Source organism: Muscardinus avellanarius (genome assembly GCF_963383645.1).
Source record: "Muscardinus avellanarius genome assembly, chromosome: 1".
NCBI lineage: Eukaryota > Metazoa > Chordata > Mammalia > Rodentia > Gliridae > Muscardinus > Muscardinus avellanarius.
Window position 1 is genome coordinate 145,351,051 of NC_137786.1, and position 24,556 is coordinate 145,375,606.

Below are 24,556 nucleotides of genomic sequence, written 5' to 3' on the forward strand. Positions count from 1 at the left end.
TAAGAATACCATGTGCAGTACAAGGGCAAAACAGTCCCTGCCTACTCAGGCTTCAGTCTTATGGAAATAACAAAAAGGAACTCGAGAAAAACACAAGAATGATGCTACCATGGAGATGGGAATATGGATGGGATCTTGGACTAAGACATAGTAAGTCCCTTGGAGAAAAAGACATTTATAATGACTCTTTAAGTGTGAGATCCATAGCCAGGCAAAGAGCTGGTAGAAAAGTGTTTGAGGCAAAGGAATACTATGTGCAGAGGCTCTGAGTGTTCAAGTCGGGAACCTGGGCGGCCTCCTGACTGCACATTCCCAGAAGAGACATAGGAAGGGAGTTAAGAGGCTGGAAAATGTGCAGGGACTAGATCAATAAGGCCTTCTGACTGCAGAAAAGAATTTCCTCTTTTGTGTAAGAGCAAAGGGAAGCCTGCAAGGGAAGTGGCATGATTTAATTTGTGCTGATCTCTCTAGTATAAAGAATAGGTTTGGTTGGGACAAAATCTAGAGACAGGACAGTTAAGGGGCTATTGAAATAATAAAGGCAAGAGATGATAAATGTCTTAAAAAGGGCAAAGATGGAGATGTGGAGATGAGGATGCATTTGTGAAGGACTTAGGAGTTTGGATGAACAGGATTTGTTGATTGGTTGGATAGGATGGCGTGAGATAGAAGGAGGACGGGGAGCCTAGTTTGGACTTGTAGGGTCTGAACTGCCTGTGGCCATCCAAGTGGAGCTCGTCCAATACCTGGAGGATAAATCAGCCATTATTTTAGTTAGAAAAGAATATCCCTGAGCCCTGCCCTGCTCTATTGAGGGAGAATTTCAGAATACTATCTACAAGGGTATGAAAAGTAGAGAGGACAACAGAGGTGGAATTAAATTGACAAGTCTCTAGTACAGAGACCTAGGAGGAACGGCGCACGCAGAGATGAGGGTGGACAGGTGAGGGGTGAGCCAGGTGATTCACCAGGTAAAAGAAACGCTTTGTGTCCTGTTAAGATTTTGGATAATATCTTGCAAGATTTTTAGACAGGGGACTGAAAATATCTAGATTGCGTTTTAGACAGACCTTTCTGTTGGTGAAGGATAGACGGGAGTAAAGAAGAAAAACTGTGGAAGGTTAATATCGGGCAGAATGACTGGAGATGGAGAAGTGGGGATATTTGTGAGATCTCTAAGACATGGCATCAGTAGCACTTGAGAGTAAATGCAGATGAGGTATCCATGTATCTCCTGACATGGCCAGGTGTGGAGGGCTTTTACCAGCATAGTCCCTTAATGGAAATTGTCCTCTATAAATGGAAACTGTGTTAATCAGAAACACATACTAGCTGGTGGACAGCCTGCTGTGGGTGCAAAGACATTGGGTCTCCAGGCAGCTGAGTCCTGGTCCCTCCTACCGAAGGCCACAGTGGCACACACAACCACACACCTCCAATGCCTGTGCGTCCTTCCACTCACCACACACACACTTGCACTTGGTGATGCTTGGTCCCAACTGTGGTCCAGGCATCCTCTGGTCCTCTGGCATCTTCCACCCACCTGCCTTGCTCAGAAACTTGCCTCTTGTTGCCTGGCCAGGCCAGCTGGTGAGAGCTGGGCTGCGGGATGTGCTGCGAGGGCTGCAGCCTAGCGGGGGTCTGAGGAGAACCTGCACACTCCGTATGTACTCTTGGCTCCAGGCAAACTGAATTACTTGCTGGTTCCCAACCCCCCTTTCAAGGGCTGTTCATGTCTTTCTTTAGCCTCTCTGTACCTGTTCCCTCCACCTTCTCCCCCTCACTACCTCTTTACCCCCACGAAGTGGTTACGAGCTCCTCTGACTTTTTAGTGCATTTCACTTATATGTCTGTCTTGTCCTTATCAAATCTTGGCTTATATTTTGGCTCTTTATGTATCTAGTCTTTTCCACTGTTAAAAACCCTGACAGAACAGTTCCCTGTATCAGTCATATTTGTTTCTTCAAAAGAGCTCAAAATAGTACATAGCATGTAGGCGGAATGCAGGCTCGATAAATGTTTACGGAGAAGAATAAAAATACAAGCATCCCGAACCCAGAATTTCAAAATGTTCCAAAATATGGGACACTTAGTATATGTTCTGCTGAAGCGAGCACAAAAATATGAGACTTTTGAGAGGTGACATGACACCACAAATGGAAAATTCCACACCTAACCTCATGTAATAGGTCACAAAATGCAGGTGCACTCAAAATACTGTATAGAATTACTTTCAGGCTATGTGTACATGGTATATATGAAACATAAATGAATTTCAGGCTTAGATTTAGGTCCCATCCCCAAGATATCTTATAGCTATATTCAAATCTTCCCAAATTCAAAAAAAGAAGGAAGAAAATAAAAAAGAACACTTGAAATCCAAAATACTTCTGGTCCTAAGCTTTTCAGATAAAGAATACTCAATCTGTATTTAACCTTAGTAGAGGTAGTAGTATTTCTGAATAATATAAAAATGTTCACAATATTGATTTAAATTTCTGTTTAAACTCTGAGCTAAGCTGTAAAATATATGTGGATCTCTTTAACATATAAAATTATTTGACTTTCCGGATTTTCTGCTCAAATTTCCTGAGCCACAAAGAAGCTAGGAATTTGAAAGAAAGAAAGCTGTGCCTTCCCACTTTGGACTCTTCCAACTTAGAGTCCCAATTTGTTTAACTCAGTATTTTCCTTGCTGTTCTTTTGGTGGTGGAAATGGCCTAATTTCAAAAGGCGCTCTGAGACGGGCGTGGTGGCGCACGCTTGTAATCCCAGCGCTTGGGAGGCTGAGACAGGAGGATCGCACAGGTTCGAAGCCAGCCTCAGCTACTTAGTGAGGCTCTCAGCAACTTAGTGAGACTCTGTTTCCATATAAAGTATAAAAAAATAGGTTTTGGAGTATAGCCCAGAGGTAGAAAAGGCCCTGTGTTCCACCCGCAGCACCCCCCCACAATAATAATAATAATAATAATAATAATAATAATAATAATAAAGAATAATAATAAAGAATAAAAAATAGGGCTGGGGGTATAGCTTGGAGATAGAATGCCACTGAGTTCCATCCCCAGTACTGCAAATAAACAAATAAATAAAATAAAAGAGCTCTGAGTCAGTACAGTATATTAGACCTTGAATTCAGAACCAGGTGTGGTGGTGCATGCTTATGAGCTCAGTACTTGGGAGGCTGAGACAGGAGAAGTGCAGGTTTGTGGACAGACTCAGTAACTTAGCAAGGCCCTCTGCAACCTAGCAAGACCCTGTTTCAAAATGAAAAATAAAATAAGGCTGGGGTTGTGACTCAGAGGTAGAATGCCTCTGAGTACAACCTCTAGTATCAAAATAATAAATAGCCGGACGTGATGGCGCACACTTGTAATCCCCGCGCTTGGAAAGCTGAGACAGGAGGATCGCGCAGGTTCAAAGCCAGCCTCAGCTACTTAGTGAGGCTTTCAGCAACTTAGTGAGACCCTGTTTCAAAATAAAATATAAAATAGGGCTGGGAGTATAGCCTGGAGGTAGAAAGCCTCTGGGTTCCACCCCCAGTACCACCAAATAATAATAATAACAATAATAATAATAATAATAATAATGACAATACTACTACTAATAATAATGGTATAATACTTTTTCAAGATACCAACATTCAATGGTAAATGTGCTATTGATTTTCCTCCTGGTGAAAGTTAGGCTCCTCAGAGAAATTATTTTCTTACTTCTTTCCACAGATGTAATGGCCATGTAGGATCACCCATGTCTGTGAGGGGACCAACTGTGGTAAGTAGTCAAAGAACTATAGGTCACACTAAAAAATTCAGAGTTCCTGTAGTCCCAGGTTGGCTTCCCTTGGCTCAGCTTCAGATTTACTTTAGAAGCTCAGATTTCTCCTTGAGAGCTCCAATCTCTCAAGGATGGTTGATTTCCAGTTGGCTCTGGACCTGGAAGGGTCCAGTGCACGCTGCATGAGGCTCCACCAGGAAGGGGTGTCACCTGGTGTTCCCACCCAGGCCACAACCGCATTCCTGACATTCACCAGGTGTTGCTACCGTACAGCCCTAAAGAGTCAGATGGAGGGAGAGGCAAGAGGAGGCCACAGGCAGCTTTGTAGGCTGGTGTGGTCTGGACTGGACCCTCTGTAAGTGTGATCATCATTTATATTCCAAGAGGAAACCACTGAGAAGTGAGAGGTACCTTGGCCGGAACAGATTTATAGGAGGTGACTGACCTAGCATGACCCTCGCTCCACCAAAGGCTCATTAACTTCAAACACAACCCTGTCTTCACACACTCAAGAGATTTAGGAGCTTTAAGTTTTCTGTTTCTGCTTTCTGTTTTGTTTTGTTTGGTTTGGTTTGGTTCTGAAGTCTAGACCAAGGGGCATTCTACCTCTTTAGCTATACCCTAAGTTGATGAGGCTGGCCTGCACCATCACACCTGGCTTGTTTTTCCTTTTTTTTAAAGGGTCTCACTAAGTTGCTAGGGTGAGCCTTGAACATACGATCCTCGTGTCTCAGCCTCCCAAGTACCGGGGTTACAGGCATGCACCAACACACCCAGCTTCAGCTTTGCTTTCTAAGGAGACAGAGCCCCATTTCAGGATGCTTCTATACCCCCAACTTTCCTGGATGCACTCAAACTAACTATCCTCTGCTGCTTGAGAAGCAGAGGTTACTAAAAAAAAATTAGATGAAAAATGTATATAAAAAATAAATGTGAATGCCTAGAACTTATAAAATGGAAAGAGCTAATTTAGCATTCTTAGGATATGAAAATCCAGCTTGACGATCAATAGATATCTTTCCCACTTTCGTTTCACTGTTTCACGGCTCAGAGTACACAGATCTAAGAAGGAAGAGCTGGCAAAACAAGGGACTCCAGCCAGGGGCTGCGGCTCCCAGTTAATAGGCATCATAAAAAGCAGAAGCTGTAGTGGTGCACACCTGTAATCCCAGTATCTGGAAAGCTGGGACAGGAGGATCACAGGTTCGCGGCCAGCCTCAGCATCTTAGTGAGGCCCTCAGCAACTTAGTGAGATCCTGTTTCAAAACAAAAAATAAATTAGGGCCGGGGGTATAGCTTGGGGATAGAATGCTCCTGGGTTCAATCCCCACTCCAAAAAAAAAAAAAAAAAAAAAAATTATAGCCCGGGCCACTTAGCCACTTCTTATCTTTGAACAAACTCTGGTTGTGCCTACTCTTGGGCGATACTGCCATCTCCATGGCCCTGGGGCCACCGTGGCACTTAGCACACTGAGTTGTGTGATGCCCAGACACAGATACGTGTCACAGCTGCCTGTATCTTCCCTGCCTGGCACAGCCTGAGCGTTCAGTAACTGAAAGAAAACATGAATAAGTGGCTTTAAGCCAGAAATGACATCCCTAGAGATGACCTATGGGGAAAGCAGACACAACACACTGAGGGTTATCTTGAGAAATCAATCCCTTGACTTTACCAAGGCCTTTGATAGCATCACTGCACTTGTGTTTCAGCTCTGACAGCTGTTCTGCAGGTTTGGCTGCCCCAGGAAGTTCTCAGATGTTCTAAGGTTACTTGCTGACAGAAGGCTTGTTGCTTTAACCACGTCAGAACTGCAGGCAGTCCAGTCCAGTGGATTTCAGTGATAGAAAGGCCTTGTTTTACTCAGCCTCTTTTATGGACCGAATTTGAGAATGTGACTGAGATCCTGAAACCCAGCATTCTGGAACTCTGGCCTCTAGTCCTGTGGGACACAGTTTCCAGCTCATTGAGCTTTAAATACCAGCAGAAGTCTTTCAGAAAATTACCTGTAACTCCCGAGAATAGTAATAGCCACCAGTAAAGAATTACTAAGTGGGATACACTGTTCTAAGAGTTTGTTGTTGTGTTGTTTGGTTTGATACTGGGGATTGAACCCAGGGGCATTTTACCTCGGAGCTACACCCCTAGCTGTTGTTTTGTTTTGTTTTGTTTTGTTTTGCCGTACTGGGGATGGAACCAGGGGCATTCTACTTCCAAACTATACCCCCAGCCGTATTTTTTATTCTATATTTTGAAACAGGGTCTCACTGAGTTGCAGAGGGCCTCACTAAGTAGCTGAGGCTGTCTGCAAACCTGGATCCTCCTGTCTCAGCCTCCCAAATGCTGGGATTACAAGCGTGCGCCACCATGCCTGGCACCCTCGCTGTTTTTATTTTTATTTATTTTGCTCTGTGTGTGTGCGTGTGCGTGTGTGTGTGTGTGTGTGTGTGTTACTGAATATTGGACCCAGGGGAATTCTATCTCTAAGCTATACCCCTAGACCCCTAGTCCTATTTTTATTTTTAATTCTATGTGTGTGGTGTGTGTGTGTGTGTGTGTGTGTGTGTGTGTGTGTGTGTGTCACCTGGGATGGAACCCAGGGGCATTCTACCTCTGAGCTGCACCCCAGCCCTATTCTTTATTCTTTATTTTGAAACAGGGTCTCACTGAGTTTCAAAGGGCTTCACTAAGTAGCTGAGACTGTCCTCAAACTGCAAACCTTCTGACTCAGCCTCCCAAATGCTGGGATTACAAGCGTGTGCCACCACACTGGGCTGTATTTTTTAATTCTGAAACAGAATCTCACTAAGTTGCAGAGGGTCTTGCTACGTTGCTGACGCTGGCCGCGAGCCTGTGATCCTCTTCTCTCAGCCTCCCAAGTACTGACTGGGATTGCAGGCATGCATGACCACACTTGGCTTTATTTTTATTTTGAAACAGGGTCTCGCTAAGTTGCTGAGGATGTCACTATACTGCTGAGGCTGAACACAAATCTGTGATCCTCCTGTCTCAGCCTCCTCCCAAGTACTGAGATTACAGGTGTACACCGCTACACTCGGCTCTAACACTCCCTCGGATTTTATAGCTATTCGTTCATTTACTCCTTATGGTAACCCTATAAGCTTGATGTTGTTCTTCTTGTTGTTATTTCTACTTTACCAAAAAAGAAACTAAGGTACAGAGTGGCTAGATAATTCCATTTTCTCAAATGAAGGATAGTAGCACTACCAACCTCATAGCTTTATTCAAATAGTGAAATAAAGTCACCCATACAAAGCCCTTAACATACTGTCTACCATAATCAATGTTTAATTGCTGATATATATTATTAATTATTAATAATATATATTCTATATATATATATTCTATATGTATTATTATTAATATCTCTCTGGATGTGGTAGTGCACGCCTGTAATCCCAGTACTTGGAAGGCGGAGACAGGAGGGAGGATCACAGGTTCAAGGCCAGCCTCAGGAACTTAGTGAGACCCTCAACAACTTAATGAAACACTGTTAAAATAATAAACATTTTAAAAGGGCTGGCGGTATACCTCAGAGGTAGAATGTCCCTGCATTTAACCCCCAATATCAAATTAATAATAATACCTCACACATTACTCAGATAAAAGTTAGGGGTAGATAAAGCAGCAATAATGTGAAATCTTCTTTATGTCGGATACCAACCTTTAACTAGCAGTTATGTTTTGGCGAGAGTTTTATTACTAAAAAAATAAAACAAAATCCTTGCTGTGTTAAGGCCAAGTGTGAATAAAACTCGATATATCCTCTTGGCTGTGTGATGTACGTCTCTGTGTGTTGGAAGCATCCTGAACATGTTCGGTGAATAGGGTTGGTCATGAAGCGGAGGATCCGGTCAGAAATATGACCAAAGGAAGTGATGGCAGGGTCTCAGCTGAGCAACCCTCCCCAGGCTCGGGAGGCTCTTCCTTCCATCCCCAGCCCATGCATCTTCCATTTCACTGCAAACTTTCACTGAACAACGTGATCCCAGAAGCTGCCAGGAAGGCACTGTGGTCTACAGCAAAGTTTGGTAGTCTCTGGAGCAGACATATCTATTCTGCCCCAACTGCAGATGTGGGAAGGAGAGATTTATAAGATCCACGATTAATTGTTGTCACAAATAAAAAGTGGCCAGGCTTGTAATCCCAGTGCTTGGGAAGCTACGACAGGAGGATCACAGGTTTGCAGCCAGATTCAGCAACTTAGCAAGACCCTGTTTCAAAATAAAAATAAAATCGGGCCAGGGATATAACTGGGAGGAACACCAAAAAAAAAAAAAAAAAAAAAAATTTTTTTTTGAGAGATATTAGGCAGGGAACAAAATAGAACATTTTAAATAAACTTTGTTCTGAATTCTCAAATGAGTAACTCAAGGTTTTTTCAAGGTTTTATTATAGCTAATTGATATCTCACTATAATTATGTTTGGATTCTAACGTCTGTTCAATTCTTTTTTTTTTTTTTTTTTTTTTTGGCGGGTCTGGGGATAGAACCCACAGGCATTCAACCACCAAGCTACACCCCCTGCCCTGTTTTTTATTCTTTATTTTGAAACAGGGTCTCAACAAGTTGCAGAGGGCCTCACTAAGTAGCTGAGGCTGTTTGCGAAACACCATCCTTCCGTCTCAGCCTCCTGAATGCTAGGATTACAAGAGTATGCCACCACGCCCGGCTTTTTTTTAATTACTTAATTTTATATTTGTGTGTTGAATGATACCCAATGACCAATAAGTTATGAGAGCCTTTCATCCTTATTCTTAAATCACCTGAGACTAGTCACTTGTGGCCTGCCTGTGGACCAGAAAACAAGTCAATGAAATCTGGGCAGTCATCTATAAGAATAAACTAACCTAGACCTTAAGAAATAAAAAATAGGCAAGAGTGAAAACTCTAGACTGTGAGGAAGGTAGGGTTAAAAAGATCTGGATTTAAAAAAAAAAAAAACTTTGAAAACATTAAAAAGTCAAAGCTTTGGAAAGCTCAGACATCTGGTCTTAGACATTAAAGGTGAGAAGAAATTAGAGTGGAACTCTTGGGCAGGAGAGGGATTCAGGAGACCAAGGGTGGGTGGCAGAATTAAGAGGAAGGGTGAACTGGAATTAAGAAACTAGAAAGGGAAGCTTAGCAGGCCCAGCTGAGGATCACTGCAGGAGGAGCCGAGGCGGAGTTCGGGATGATGGGTGACTGAGCCAGTTTAACAGAGGAAATGCAAATGGAGTTTTGGCAAAGAGAGTGAAAATGTGGGTGTGGATAATTATTCTAAGGTTATGAAAACAATTCAGGCTTGAAAGTAGGGCAGTGGTTGGACGGGATGAAATCAAGATAAACATTTTCTAGTAAAAAGAAAACAACTACTTTAGCTATTTATCCGTCTCCTAAATCTTTTTAAATTAGCAATAATTTAAAAATTTATAAGCCTGGCACGGTGGCATATGCCTATAATCCCAGTATTAGGGAGGCTCTGACAGGAGGATCACAGGCTTAAGGCCAGACTCAACAATTTAGCGAGACCTTGGGAACTTAGCAAGACCCTATTTCAAAATGAAGAAAAAAATAGGGATAGGGGTATAACTGGGAGGTAGAATGCTCCTGGGTTCAATCCCCAGTACCAACACACATGTGTGCATGTGCACACGCATGCCCACGCACACACATACACAGATGATGCTTTTAAGCGCTTTTGTTCCAGACCTACTAAATCAGACATCTTTTGTTTCAGTTGGGAAGCTGAGACAGGAGGATTCGAGGCCAGCCTAGGCAACTTAATGAGACCCTGTTTCAAATAGTTCAATGGTAGAGAGCCCCTAGGGTCAATCACCTGTACCACCACCCAAAAAAAAAAAAAAAAAAAAAGTAAAGAAAGAGCGATCTCTTTCAGAACTAATTCCTCATGGTTGTCTGGGTTGGGGTGGGCTTGATCATTCTAGATTTCCTCTGGATAGAAACACCATTTTTTTCCTAAATCCTCCAATTTCATAAATCCTAAAGTCCACAATGAACTTCAACTAACATGTCCTTGACATACTAAGCACAGTGTTGGGAAATCTAAAATTTCAGCCATTAGGGGCCAGAAGACAATACTCTCAACTGGAAAGAGTAATTTCTTTATGGATTGCCAGAAACCACCCTCCCCCATAAAATATGTGCAATTCTATTTAAGTTTGTAGGAAAACTTGACAGAGAGAGGCTCTGTATATTGATTAAACATTCATAATTAATAAAAATGATTAACATGGGTACAGAGAAGTTTATTATCGGTTGCAAATGGCAGAAGATTGATTTGTAGTCCTTGGACTAGGTATTTCTGTGTTTGTTTGTTTGTTTGTCTGTTTGTTCGTTTGTTTGTTTGTTTTGATACTGGGAATTGAACCCAGGAACATTCTAACTACAAGCTATATCATTTTATTTTTTTTATTTTGAAACTAGGTCTTACTAAATTGCTGAGGCTGGCCTCCAACCCGCAATCCTTCTGTCTTAGCCTCTCAAGTATGCGGATTAGAGGTGTGCAGCACCATGCCCACCTGGTGACATTTTGAGCATGTGACATTTTTGTAGGAACATGTGAACATTTTGGCTAAAGAAGGTCCAGAAATAATATTATGTTTTTACTTGAAAATTAGCAGGCGAAATTATATAACTCACCTCTGGATAATCAACCGGTGGACAGCGCGTTTGTCCCCAAGCCCGCCATCATGAGGGAGGGAAGCGGCCTGGAGCCTCCATGGGATGCTTCCGTTCTGGAGAGTGAGTTTTTCCAAGGTAAGTTCATGTGTTAAATCACTTTTGGAACTCCTAGTACTAAAGGGAAGGAAATAAGAATTACAAACTGGGCAGAGTAGCGCATGCTTGTAAACCCAGCACTTGGGAGGCTGAGACGAGAGGATCACAGTTCACAGTCTCAGCTACTTAGTGAGGCCCTTTGCAACTTAGTGAGACCCTGTTTCAAAATAAAGAATAAAAAATAGGGCTGGGGGTGTAGTTTAGAGATAGAATGCCCCTGGGTTCCATCCCCAGTACCGCAAAAAAGGAAGAATAAGAAGAATAAGAAATAAGAATAAGAATAAGAAGCTGGGCGTGGTGGCACACGCTTGTAATCCCCGCGCTTGGGAGGCAGAGACAGGAGGATTGCGCTGGTTTGCTGGTTTGATGCCAGCCGTGCTGGCTTAAGAGACCCTGTTTCCAAATAAAAATATAAAAATAGGTCTGGGAGTGTAGCCGGAGGTAAAAGGGCTTCCAGGAACCCCAGTACCACCAAAAAAAAAAAAAAAGAATAAAAATAAGGGGAAGGGGAAGAAAAAGAAGGAGAAGGAGGAGGAGGAGGAAGGAGGGAGAAGGAAGAGGAAGAGGAGGAGGAGGAGGAGGAGGAGGAGGAGGAGGAGGAGGAGGAGGAGGAGGAGGAGGAGGAGGAAAATGAGAAGAAGGAGAAGAATTACAGTTAGAATCCAAGTGCTCAAAACATATCAAACTTTAGACTTTATTTTCCAAGCTCTTGTTTATCTTATCCAAAGAGGTTACTGATATAGGCTATTGACACAAATATTGGAGATCCTTATGGTTTAATATAATCTAAGCAAATAATCACAGATCAACGACTGATAAATATATGGAATAGTAATAATGTTTAATAATTAACTTCAGGTAAAAGCAAAATAGATCTATAAAGTCCACTATTCTTTTCTTTATTGTTTTTTTTTTTTCCTACGCAGTACTGGGGATGGAACCCAGGGGCATTCTACCTCTGAACGACACCCCCAGCCCTATTTTTTTATTCTTTATTATTATTTTTTTATTGGTGCATTGTAGTCATACATTTTAAATGGGGTACAAGATGGTAGAGGCATACATGCACACATCACGTCATTTATCCCTCCCCAGTTCCCACCCCATTCCCTCCCCCTCCCTCCTTCTCATGTTTCACTTAGTGATTGGCTTTGATATGTTTGTGAATGTACATCATGTAGAGAATTTTCCTCTTAGAGTTAGAGCAGTTTGTTTTTCTAATTGCTTTTTTTTTTTTTTTTTTTTTTTTTTTGGTGGTACAGGGGATGGAACCCAGGGGCTGTTCTACCTTCAAGCTACACCCCCAGCCCTATTTTTTAGTCATTTATTTATTTATTGCCATTTGATTATTTTATTTTTTGGTTCTGGAGATTGAACCCAGGAGTGCTCTACCACTGAAATGCATCCCCAGTTCTTTTTTTTTTTTTTTTTTTTTTTGCTGAAACTTGTTTCTTTTTTAAATTTTTAATATTATTGCAATTTATTCAGAATTAACAATGATAATCTCACATAACTGATTCATTTGTCTGATATCAAACTTTTGATCACTTAGAGATAATATTTCTTTCTTGTTTTCTTTCTTACCAGAGGATATTTCTTTTTTTTTTTTTAAGGTGAAACTGTCATACTTTTTTTTTTTCAGAAAAAATCTAACCTAACATGAAATATAAACTCTAAATACCCAAAATGATCTCAAAAAAGAACACAGCTAGAAGATGTACATTTTCTGATTTCAAACCGTATAAAGCTACAATATTTGAAACAGTGAAATACTGCTATAAAAGCAGATATATAAACCAGTGGAGTAAAATAAAAAGCCTAGAAATAAATTCTTCCATATATGGTCCAGTTATTTTTGACAAGGTTTCCAAGAACATTTGGTGAAGGAAATAATAATCTTTTCACTAAATATTGTTGAATAATGATTACATGAAAAAGAATAAAATTGGACCCTTACCTAATACCATATACAAATATGAACTCAAAATAAATAAAAGACCTAAATGTAAATCTTAAAACTATAAACTTTTAGAAGGAAACCTGGGTCATAAAACTTCACAACACTGAAATTGGCAGGGATTTCCTGGGCACAGGCAACAAAAGAATAAACAAACTTCATAAAAAAATTCAAAAAAAATTGTACATCCAAAGACAATGTAAACCAAATTAAAAGTTACTGATAAAATGGGATAAAATATTTTCAAATACTATATCTGAAGGTATATTAATATTCCAAATAGAAATCCTAAAAATTTTCAACAATAAAAGCAAACAATACAATTTAGAAATAGGTAAAAGACTAAAATAGGTAATGAATCTCCAAAGATTTTTATATGGCCAATAAACACATGAATATTGCTCATCATTATCATAATATAACTAATTATTAAGGAAATACAAATAAAAACTATAGTGAAATGCTACTTTACATTTGTTAGGATGGCTACTTAACATGAATTACCTTGCTCCAGCTCTTTACCTTGAGTTTGTTCCTATCTTTACTTGTAAAGTGTGTTTCTTGTAAGCAACAGATGGATGGATTCTGGTTTTTAATCCATTTTGCCACTTTATGTCTTTTTATTGGGGAAATGAGGCCATTTACATTCAGTGTGATTATTGAAAGAACTTTTAATTCCTAACATGTTAAGATTTTATTTCTGTTTGAAATACTGTTTATTCTTCTTTGCTTAGTTGTCTGCTGAATGGAAAATCTTGTTTCTCTGTTTCTGGTGTGTATTACCTATTTCTTCTTTGTAGTTAATCTCTTTGAGTATTTTCTCTAGCACTGTTTTTTTTGTTGTTTGTTTTTGTGTGTGTGTGTGGTACTGGGGTTCTTGGAAGCCCTTCTACCTCCGGGCTACACTCCCAGACCTATTTTATATAATTTTTAAATTTGGAAATAGGGTCTCCTAAGCCAGCGTGGCTGGCTTCGAACCTGCGCGATCCTCCTCTCTCCGCCTACCAAGCGCGGGGATTACAAGCATGCACCACCATGCCTGTCTAGCACTGGTTTTGAAGACATAAATTCCTTCAGTTTCTGTTTGTCATAGAAGCTTCTTATTTCCCCATCTAATTTAATAGACAGTTTTGCTGGGTAGAAAATTTTTGGCTGGAAGTTGTTTTCTTTCAGAGTTTGGAATATGTTACTCCAAGCCCTTCTGGCTCTCATGACTTGGTTTGTGAAGTCTGGAGTGATTCTAATTGGTTGCCTCTGAATGTCACTTAGCCTTTTGTTTTTGTTGCCTTTAAGACTCTCTGCTTGGCTTCCACATTGGTCATTTTGACAATTATGTGGCATGGGGAACCTTTCCTCTGACCCAGTCTAAAGGGAGTTCTATAAGTTTCCTGGACCTGTGTATCGACCTCTTGCTCTATGTTTGGAAAATTTTCTGCTATTATTTCTTTGAAGAGATTATTGATCCCTTTGGTTTCACCTTCTTTTCCCTCCTCTATTCTGATTATTCTTAGGTTAGCTCTCTTAAAATGGGCCCATATTTCTTCAATGTCAGATTCCTGCTGTCTGATTTTTTTTCTAAGTTATAAATTATGCATTCATTTTTGGAGTGATCATCTTCTAGGAGAGAGATTCTATTCTCCATGTGCTCTAATCGATTGTTTATAGCATCCTTTCTTTTAAACTCTCTCTAAATTCTTTTTGAAGGTCCTGTATTATTTCTACAGTTATATTTCTGATTTGATCTTCTGGAGATCTCTGAATTTCTGTTTTATCAGGTTCTGTTATTATGGGATTGTGAGCGTTCATTGCTCTATTGTTGTTCCTCTTTCCCATGATTTCAGAAATTTGTGCCTTCTCCGGGTTCTTCCCTGGGTCACCACGACTTCACTTAGGGTGCTCTGGATCTCAAGTTTGTCATAATCTCAACCACTGCTACTCCTTTACTGGGTTGTATTGCAAAGTCTCAGACCCAAGGAGTTAATTGAGGCTGCGCGAGACCATGGCGGTGCCGGGCTGGGTGTTTTCCCACGGGGACCTCCAACTAGGGTGTGGTATCTCTGCCACCACTACTCCTTCATTGGGTTGGACTGAAAAATCTCAGACCCAGGGATATTATCAAAGCTGCGCAAGTCCCTGGGGTGCAGTGCTGGGATTTCTCCTGTAGGGGCCGCAATTTCATTTACGGTTATTGTGCGTGCTGATCTGGAACTGTCACAGGCATGGTGAACTCACCACCACTGCTGGCAATATGGCACCACTGCCATGCCTTCAGCAGGCATGAGGCTGGCATATTTCTTTTCTGGTTTTGAGCTCTGTTCTGAGTCCCTGGAAGGCGTGATGAGCTTGGCCCCTGGGAGTTTTAGACATTCTGCGCACTGAAAGAACTGCTGAATTGCACCTGAATGATCTGCAGCTACTCACTTCAGCTCCTTGTTTACCTTTCTTTTCTGGAGCCTGGTGCTGTGAGGGAAGATGGCGCCGGCGTGGCTCCACCGCTGAAATGCAGGCTGGTTTCTTTTCTGGTCTCTGGTTGTTCTTCTAGTCTTCTTTTTCTCTGTCCCTTGTGTTTATGTTTTTTATTTCTCTGCTGATAGTGTTTTCTGGCTATGAAAAGCACTGATTTTGTGGCAATAGGGATCGAGTGTTAGCAGGACTCATAAACGCTGCTTTTCTTGGTCGCCATCTTCCTGGAAGTCCAAGTTGACTATTTTTAAATAGACTTTTTTTTTTTTTTTTTTTTTGGTGGTACTGGGGTTCCTGGAAGCCCTTCTACCTCCGGGATACACTCCCACGGACTACACTCCCAGACCTATTTTTTTACTTTTTATGTGGAAACAGGGTCTCTTAAGCCAGCAAGGCTGGCTCCGAACCAGCACTATCCTCCTGTCTCCACCTCCCAAGCACGGGGATTACAAGTGTGCTCCACCACACCCGGCTTAAATAGACTTTTTTTGCTTCTGATTAGTACATAAGTGTACTGTGATGAAATCTAATTTTCAATGAACAATTTGTAGTAGATAATGATGAAAAGTGAAAGATATTCTAAAAGTTCCACATGTATATGGATATTATTATTACATAGTTACTGTTCACCTTTACATAAATTTCTGTGTCAAATAAGCCTGACCAAGCCAGGCGTGGTGGCGCACACTTGTAACCCCAGCATTTGGGAGGCTGAGACAGGAGGATCGTGGTTCACAGCCTCAGGTACTTAGTGAGGCCCTCTGCAACTTAGTGAGACCCTGTTTCAAAATAAAGAATTAAAAAAATAGGAATGGGGGTGTAGCTCGAAGGTAGAATGGGTTCCATCCCCAGTACCGCAAAAACAAAAACAACAACAACAACAACAAAAAAGCCTGACCACTGGAAAACTTAACTCTAAAGTTATGCACCTGCTTTACCTGGAGGAACTAAATGCAGTTTTCAAAGGTGATGACATTACTTCAGCCCTGCGGAGTGGGGACAGGTGGGTAGTCAGTGAAAGACATCCATTAAGACCATTGATCTAATAGCTGGGCGTGGTGGTCCACGCTTGTCATCCCAGTACTTGGAAGGCTGAAACAGGAGGATTCAGGTTCACAGCCAGCCTCAGCTACTTAGTGAGGCCCTCCACAACTTAGTAAGAGCCTGTTTGTTTCAAAATAAAGAACAGAAAAAAATTGGGCTTAGGGTGTAGCTCTGAGGTAAAATGTCCCTAGGTTCAATCCCCAGCATCACAAAAACCAGCGACCTAGGGATGTCCTAAGTAAGATGGTCCCTGACAGAGTCCCAGAGGAACATTTCTGCATAAAGATACGAGTTTTGAAGAGGAAAGCTATTGTTCACAAAATGAAAAAGGAAAGAAGAAGAGGGAGAAGGAGAAGGAGAAGAAAATGGCCTGGCCTCTGAAAATATAAGAAGAGAAGTAGAATGAGAATTTTGCCAACCTGAAGAGTAGTGAGCAAGACAGCATTGCTAATTTAGGATTCTAAGCAACTTTCAATAATTTAAAATCCTGTTACCAGGAAGTTGAGTGGTTACTTCTAGATAGGATTTCTGGTGATTTTGTTATACTTTTCTGTATTTTTTATTCTAACTATATTTTGCTTTTATAGCCAACAAAAGTTTTTAAGGCGAGCTGGGCCTGGTAATCCCAGTACTAGGGGGAATGAGACAGGAGGATTTCAGGTTCGTGGCCAGCCTCAGCTAATTAATGATGCCCTCTGAAACTTAGTGAGACCCTGTATCAAAATCAAGAATAAAAATTAAGGCTGGGGGTATAGCTCAGAAGCAGGATGCCCCTAGGCTCAATCCCCAGTTCCACAAAAATAAATAAATAAATAAGTCTTTAAGGCACGGTGGTGCACATCTGTAATCCTAGGACTTGTGAAGTTGAGACAGGAGGATCACAGGTTGGAATTCAGTGGAACATAACTTAGCATGACACTGTTTCAAAAGAAAAAACATTTAAAAGGCTGGGGGTATTGCTTGAAAATAGAATGCCTCTGGGTCCAATACCCAGACTAAAAAATTTAATTAAAAAAAATAGTAATTGTGAGGATCTAATCAGTGCCTAAAATAGTGGGAGTGCAATATTATAAGTGGGCCTTGATTTCTACACGAAAATAATCTATTAGTATATCATTTAATGTTATCATAAAGAATTTTAATTATATTACTCAAATCCATTCAACTAATCATGCTTATAAATTAGTTAATAATGCTAAACTTTTTGGCAGTAATGCTATTTTTTTTTTCTTTTTCTTTTTTTTTTTTTTTTTTGCGGGACTAGGGATGGAACCCAGAGGCATCGTACCTCCGAGCCACAACTCCAGCCCTATTTTTTAGTCATTTTAGTTTTGAAACAGGGTCTCACTGAGTTGCGAAGGGCCTCACTAAGTAGCTGAAGCTGTCTGCGAACCGTGATCCTTCAGTCTCTACCTCCCGAATGCTGGAATTACAAGTGTACACCACCATGCCCAGCTATAATACTATTTTCTTTCTTTCTTTCTTTCTTTTTTTTTTTGGTGGTACTGGGATTCTTGGAAGCCCTTCTACCTCCGGGCTACACTCCCAGACCCAGTTTTACATTTTTATTTGGAAACAGGGTCTCCTAAGCCAGCACACGCGGCTGGCTTCGAACCTGCGCAATCCTCCTGTCTCTGCCTCCCAAGCGCGGGAATTACAAGCGTGCGCCACCACACCCGGCTGTAATGCTATTTTCTTAACAATACCAAAGATCATATGCAATTCCAATCTCATAAGGTAAACACAATTGAAATATCATAGCCACCTAGTGACATGAAAGAAATACAAAAACTTGGCTTAATAATACTCAGGTTAATCAGTGGTAGAATCAATACTGCACCTCGACATTATTCTCTTTCATTACCAGCCCATATCTTGCAGAAACTCAATAAACTTCAGATGCATGAGAAGAAACCAGAAATAAAATCTGTTGTTGGGAAAATATATAGCTTATGTCCTTAAGGCATTCGCTAAATTGCTGAGGCTAGCCACAAACCTGTGGTCTTCCTGTCTCAGACTCCCAAGTACTGGGATTATAGGTGCACCACCATGGTTGGCACAAAGCTTACTTTGAAAAGTTTTTTTTGTTTTTTTTTGGTTTTTTGTTTTGTTTTGTTTTTTGTGGTACTGGGGTTCCTGGAAACCCTTCTAACTCCGGACTACACTCCCAGACCCATTTTTGTATTATTTATTTGGAAACAGGCTCTCTTAGGCCAGCGAGACTGGCTTTGAACCTGTGCAATCCTCCTGTCTCTGCCTCCCAAGCGCGGGGATTACAAGCGTGCGCCACCACGCCCGGTTTACGTTGAAATGTTTAACTTGAGAAAATATGAAAATTAAACTTTCCTTACAGTCATATAAAAGATTACTTTGAAACAGAGTCTCATTACGTTGCTGAGTTTCTCGATTAGTTGCTGAGGCAGACCTCGAACCTGCCACCCTCCTGTTTCAGCCTCCCAAATTCTGGGATTAGTCAGCCCATCTTTAAAACAATCAAAATTAATGCCGTTACATTTATGAGATTATGATAAAATAAAATTATAGATTATTATGTTTCCCTGAAGAGGTTTGTACAACTCAAATCATTATTAAACCCTAAAATCATCAATAACTATTAATTCCTACTCTCCTTTAGTTTTAGATGACTTGGATAGCAAACTGGCTCAGGAGCAATGCGGGAGCTCAGGCATGCCCTTCACCTGTGGATCAAGAACACCACCCAGCCATTCCTACTTCAGTGGAAACAGACAGGGTAATATCACAGGAAGGCACAAACATCGCTACAATGAAACTTCCAATATGTCCATTTATGACATCCTGAGACCAGGAACTCCTAGAGAAGGTTTTAAAACCTTTTCTCCAAGGACAAGGACAATTTGTGATATGTACAGGACAAGGGAGCCCAGAATCTTAAAAGAAGATTACATCCAAAAGAATACCCTCGGTAGTACATCCTTGTGTTTTGACAGCAGGCAGCGGTTGGCCTCACCCGTCACGGGAAGCTTCACGGCAAGAAGCTTGCATTTTCCAGCCACAACTCAGGACAAGAGCAGGTTTACACCACCAAGCCGCCAGCAGAGCCCAAAGAGAACTCCGTTGTCATCTATCATATGGAATAGATCAGAGTCCTCTAGAGACAGGCAGAACCAGGGAGAGTTCCTGCAGTCACCATCACCAATGGAAATCGACCCTGCTGAGCAGTACACATATCCTAGGGGCTTTCGGGAGAAGAGGAGACATGAATTGTACCAGTCCCAGAACGTTTACCCAAGGCTTAGTTCACAGGCCCCTGTGGACACATTTGAGAACTCAGAGAATATGCCATTTTACCATCAAGACAACCCATTTGCTAGGTCTTTCTTCAGCAATACCTTTAGACAAGGCAGAGAACAGAGGTTTGGACAAAGTTCTTTTGGGGGCCAACAGAAAGAACATTCTTCCTGGTCTGACTTTCATCAAAGCCAGAAACCGTTCAGTTCTTCAGACAGAGACTTTGAAATGATTTCCTTTGGAGCAAATAGTGCAGCCTCAATTCATGGTCACAGTGTTCCTTCTCAACACTGGGGGGGACCATTTTCTCCTGGTTATGGAACAAATGTTTTCAGAGGCGAGCAAGAGCCCTATCACTGTCAGTCTGATTTCCAGGCATCCCCACTGGAGAGCATGGAGGTATCACACAGTCTTGAGAACCAGTCAGCTCTGCATTTTGGCAGCCCAGGTGTCTTCTACCACATCAAATCTAGTGGGCTGGAATATCAGCAGGACAGTTCTGCCACAGAAAGACACAGAAACAATTCTTACTCCTTTAGAATCGCTGAAACCCTAGCATCCTCATTCAAAACTTCCTTCCCCCAGACTCCTGATGTTCGAGGGAATTCCCAGAGTCCCGATTTTCAGAATTCCACAGTCACCTTGCAGAAAATGAATCCCAACAAGCCAGACTCCCTTCCAATAAGAAGCCATACAGACGTCACTGTAACCAACAGGGCCTCCACCAGTTCTCCGCCACCTGCTGAAAGTCAACCCAAGATCTCCGCCACAGAAGTGACTGCTGTGGCCAACTTGAGTGGGTCTATTTCAGAAGAAGGAACACAGCAAAACAAGATGGACCTGACAAACACAGCACATGAAATACCCCGATCTGCTTCACACAGAGCAATGTCTAATTCTTTACCTGGCTGTCAAAATTCTCTTTCCCAGGACGCAGCCAAGAGCAACAGGTTTGGTTTTAGTGCATCTACCAGAGTAAGTTCCAGAAGGTCACCCAGAGTCCCTTCCAGGAAAGACATCTCCCAAATTTATATATCGCCCAGAGAGAAAGCCAGTGAACCTAGAAAAGGAGAGAGCTGTCTTAAAACACCTGACTCAGCAACTGCCCTGTCTTTCACTCAGGAAAGCAGAGCACCACCACCCTTCCCGAGTCAAGGCTTTCACCAGGAATTAACAACAAGCAGTGAAGATACTTCCAACACTATTAAAAATAACCATGGGCACTCTGAACCTACTGATAACCCACACATACAGACCCCAGCGGAGCCTGTCATCTCAGATATCCAGGGACAACAAGGTCCCACCGCTGATTCTACCAACTGTAGCCAGCTGAATGCCAGACACAGTCTCTCGTGTGATTCTTTAGTTCATTCGTCAGGTGCACCACCAGAATCCTCAGCATCAAATAATTCCTTCCTTAATGCTCTCCTGGTTCCTTCTCCTACAGTGTTATCCAGGAAAAGCCCTTCAGACAAAGACCCATCTCTGGGAGAAAGAGAAGAAAAAGATGATACTAGCAAGAACCCAAACAAGGAGTTGGCTGTGAGCCTCTCAGAAGACCAAAAGCGTTCTGATGGTCCTCAGGCCACACAGGATGAAGTGGTGGCTGTGGTCAAATGCCATTCCTGCTCTCCTTTCCGAAATGGAAAAGGAAAAGGAAGGATACACCGCCGCATATCCTGTATTGAAAAGTTAAGCCAAATGGAAAGTAGCTCAATACCCACAAGCCAAGGCAGGGGCCTCACAGAGGAGAATCAAAGCAACTCCACAGCATCTGAGTTCAGCACCATTTATTGCACCTTGCCAAGAAAATCGGCCAGTTTTCTCATAAACAGCAGTCAGCCAGAAGGTAAGATAATGACTGCTTCCATTAGGAATGGACCACTTCCATTCCAAATAAGAAAGAATGTGGAAGAGCCTATCAGAAAGTACCTGTCAGTGCAACCCAGTCCTGGTTCTTCTGAGTCAATGAGTGAATGTCCCAAAGTTGTTTCAACCCCAGTTCCAGTGGCACCTGAAGCCACAGAGAGGAAGATGAATATAAAAGTCACTCGATCTGCATCTGTAAGAAAAGGGCCACTTCCATTCTTCACCAAAAGGGCTATGTCCTGTCCTTCAGGGGAGCCAGGCTCCTCAACTGGAAGAGATGAAAGAAAAAAATCATTAGTCTCAGAGGCAGATACTTCTGCCGTAACACTAACGCCCTGCGAGAGAATCATGAACACTCTGGAAAGTGACTCCCCTGTTGGAGATTGTCCTTTAACCAAAACATACCACCAAAAGGAATTCTACAAAGAATGTGCTGAAAAGGATGGTGAAATGTCTGCCTCCAGGAAAAATTCGCTTTCCTTTTCCAATAAAGACCCTTTATCCTTTCAAGAAGACATGGCAGAAAAAGAAAGTGGGAAAACTTTACATAAGTTTAAGACTACTAGTATGTTTTCTGTATCTGGTGATGATGATAACGTCAAATGTCTTGAGGTGGTTTCAGTATATTATACTCTACCAAGGAAACCCAGCAAAAAATTCTGTGACCTTCTTCAACGATACACACAAAATGCCAATTTGCTTACAGCATCATCTCAGACGGAAACTAAAACATTCCTGAATGCTTTAGAAGGAAGCAACCCAAATTACTCTCCACAAGAGCAGCCAGGAACACCGTCATCTGAAAATCTAAAGGTTCCCATCAACTCTGCCCAGGGCTGTCTTTCTCACACCGCTGAAAACATGACTGACTTAAAATTATCAAATAGGGGCCCCTCGGAGGCTATGTTACAGGCAATGGCTTCTGTTGGGACAGATGCTTCTCTTTGTAAAGAACTTAAGAGTAGAGAGATTTTTCCAAATAATTTAGCTAAAACACCTCTAGGTGATTCACAAAGCAAGAAAGAAAGAAGGGGGAAATTGCAAAGTAAAACCATGCATACTTCATTAATACTTCAGAGAAAAAATACTATGGAAGAAAAATCTGAAAATTGTCAACAGTCCATTAATGTAGGAAACAGTGTTCCCTCTGGCCTCCTAGCCCATTCAGAAGATAATGTTGACAATTCCCAAACCAGAATTAGTTCTGGGGAGTGGACAGATAGTGGTATCACATTTATATCTGCTGAAAATGGAAAGGGCCCGCAGGAAGATCATGCAGCCCTATCTGTAGATGATAGGTCCACGGAAGTCAGAGGGAAAGTTGGAACCAGTGGTCAAAATATGGCTGACAAAATGCTTTCTGACTCAGAAAGCCAAACCTTTGCTCTAACTCTAGCATTCCATAAACTGAAGCTTGTCGAGGAGATTCGTGCAGATGAATCAGGTTTAGAGAGTTTGCAGTCTGAACCCAGAGAATTACCTCAAGGGAGTCAAGGGATAAACACAGCAGAAGGCAGGAATGTTAGAGATGAAATACAGAAGTTGGCCTGGGATCAAACTTCACTTCCTGGAGGAAATAATAAAAATAAAGCCAGCTTGGATGACCTAGAAAAAGGAGAACACAGATCTTCAGCTAAACACAGATTAGCAGCCATGTCTAAAGCAAGCAGAAAATTTCCAGCTAAGGATGTAAGTCCTAGGAGACATGTAGCTACTATCTTCCCTAAAAATGGGAGCAAATCTGGCTTTGGTCGTTGGTCAGTTAGCAAACTGGACTGCGATCCACTGTCCCCTGAGCCTACTCCAAAGTTCACAGACTCTGCAGATAAAAGCAGCTTGAGTAAGAATGAGAAGACTGTGGAGAAATCTGAGATCCCCCTCCAGGGTACTGTAACATCCAACAGAGAATCTTCTAGACGCTCCTGCACTCAGAAGTCTAACATTTCACAACTACCCCAGAATGAGTTTCAAAACATCTCAGAATTGCCACCAAAGCATGACAATACTAAAGACGTAACAGTAGCTCAGATTTTGGAAAAAGATTCTGGGACCACCCAGCCCACATTCACCAACTTCAGGGAAGCCTACCTCTCTGACCACCAGAGGAGGCTGAGCCCTCCTTTCCTCTTGGAGTCTGCTCAGAAATCTCCAATAAGCCAACCACTGGCCAGCTGTAAGCGGCAACTATGGAGCACCTCATCTCCCCAGTGGGAGCCCGGGCCAGGCCTGTATCGTTCAAAGAGCCTAAAGAACATCAATGTCCAGGGTGATCTGCTTCGCCAGAGCCATCCTCCCAAAGTCAGGGGGCGCCATTTTTCTGAAAGTACTTCTATGGACAATGTCCTGAGTCCACTGCCCCTTGAGAATGAATTCCCTACCAACCCTCGGTATAGTCGAAGATTCAAGTCGTTTTCTGAACTTCCTTCCTCTGATGAAAATGAGAGTTGGGCTGTGTATAGCAGCAGGACAAAAACCGGTCCTAAGTCCGCATCATCTATATCCAGACCTATTGACTATGGGATTTTTGGGAAGGAACAACAGTTGGCTTTCTTGGAGAATGTAAAGAAGTCACTCACACAGGGAAGATTATGGAAACCCAGTTTTCTGAAGAACCCTGGCTTTCTGAAAGATGATGTAATTAGCCCTGCCATCCCAACAGAGTCATTAAACTCAACTTCTCCCAGTGGCCGGGTGGCAGAGGATGGCTTATTTCCAAGTGAGTCACTTAATATATATGAAGAGGACCCAGTCATGTCAGATTATGACACAGACACGACCACAGATGATGAATACTACCTGGATGAAAATGATAAAGAGTCTGAACTGTGAGGCTGTTCCTCAAAAATACATACTGTGTTGTAGTTTTGCATTTTGCCTTTCACCAAAAGCCTAAAATTGAAAATAGTGCAAATGTGTATGTCCACAGGAAGGCAGATTTAAAAGATCTTGTCTGGATAGTGGCTACCTGAAACTACTCAATTCCTTTATCCCTCCCCCTCCACAGTCTCTGTATACACATTTCCTGAATTCTAAGGATGATTTTTTTGTTTTGAGGTGTTCTCTGCTATTTTCTCTCTTTGTATTGCTTTTGGCCTGCCTCCTCTCACTTCTACAATGGTATCTCTAAGTCACTGTCCAATTTTAGCTCCCTGCTTTATTTTTTCCCTGACAATTTTATATCCTTCATTGTGATTTATGAATACCCCTAGTATCCCTGGCACATACAAACCTTGCTAAATACCCAGCACAGCTGCATAACTGCCTCGCCTCTTCCAGTCTGCAAACCTGGATTGGTGATTTTGAATAAAATGTAGGGACCGTGACAATTGGGTAAATCTGATGACCCTGTTTGATTCATTAACACTTAGGAAGATTAG

General features: G+C 41.9%; 1 protein-coding gene across 1 annotated transcript in view; it reads left to right on the plus strand.

Moving 5' to 3' along the window:
• EXPH5 (exophilin 5) overlaps positions 1-24,008 on the plus strand; it is a gene marked incomplete at its 3' end in the record, with an annotated part of 94,746 nt that extends 70,738 nt beyond the window's left edge. The window contains exons 4-6 of the mRNA XM_080717683.1: positions 3,726-3,774; positions 10,417-10,555; positions 18,676-24,008. Of these exons, the coding sequence (XP_080573809.1) occupies positions 3,726-3,774; positions 10,417-10,555; positions 18,676-24,008 (5,521 nt within the window). The remainder of the gene's footprint in view (positions 1-3,725; positions 3,775-10,416; positions 10,556-18,675) is intronic.
• Positions 24,009-24,556: the final 548 nt, after the last annotated feature.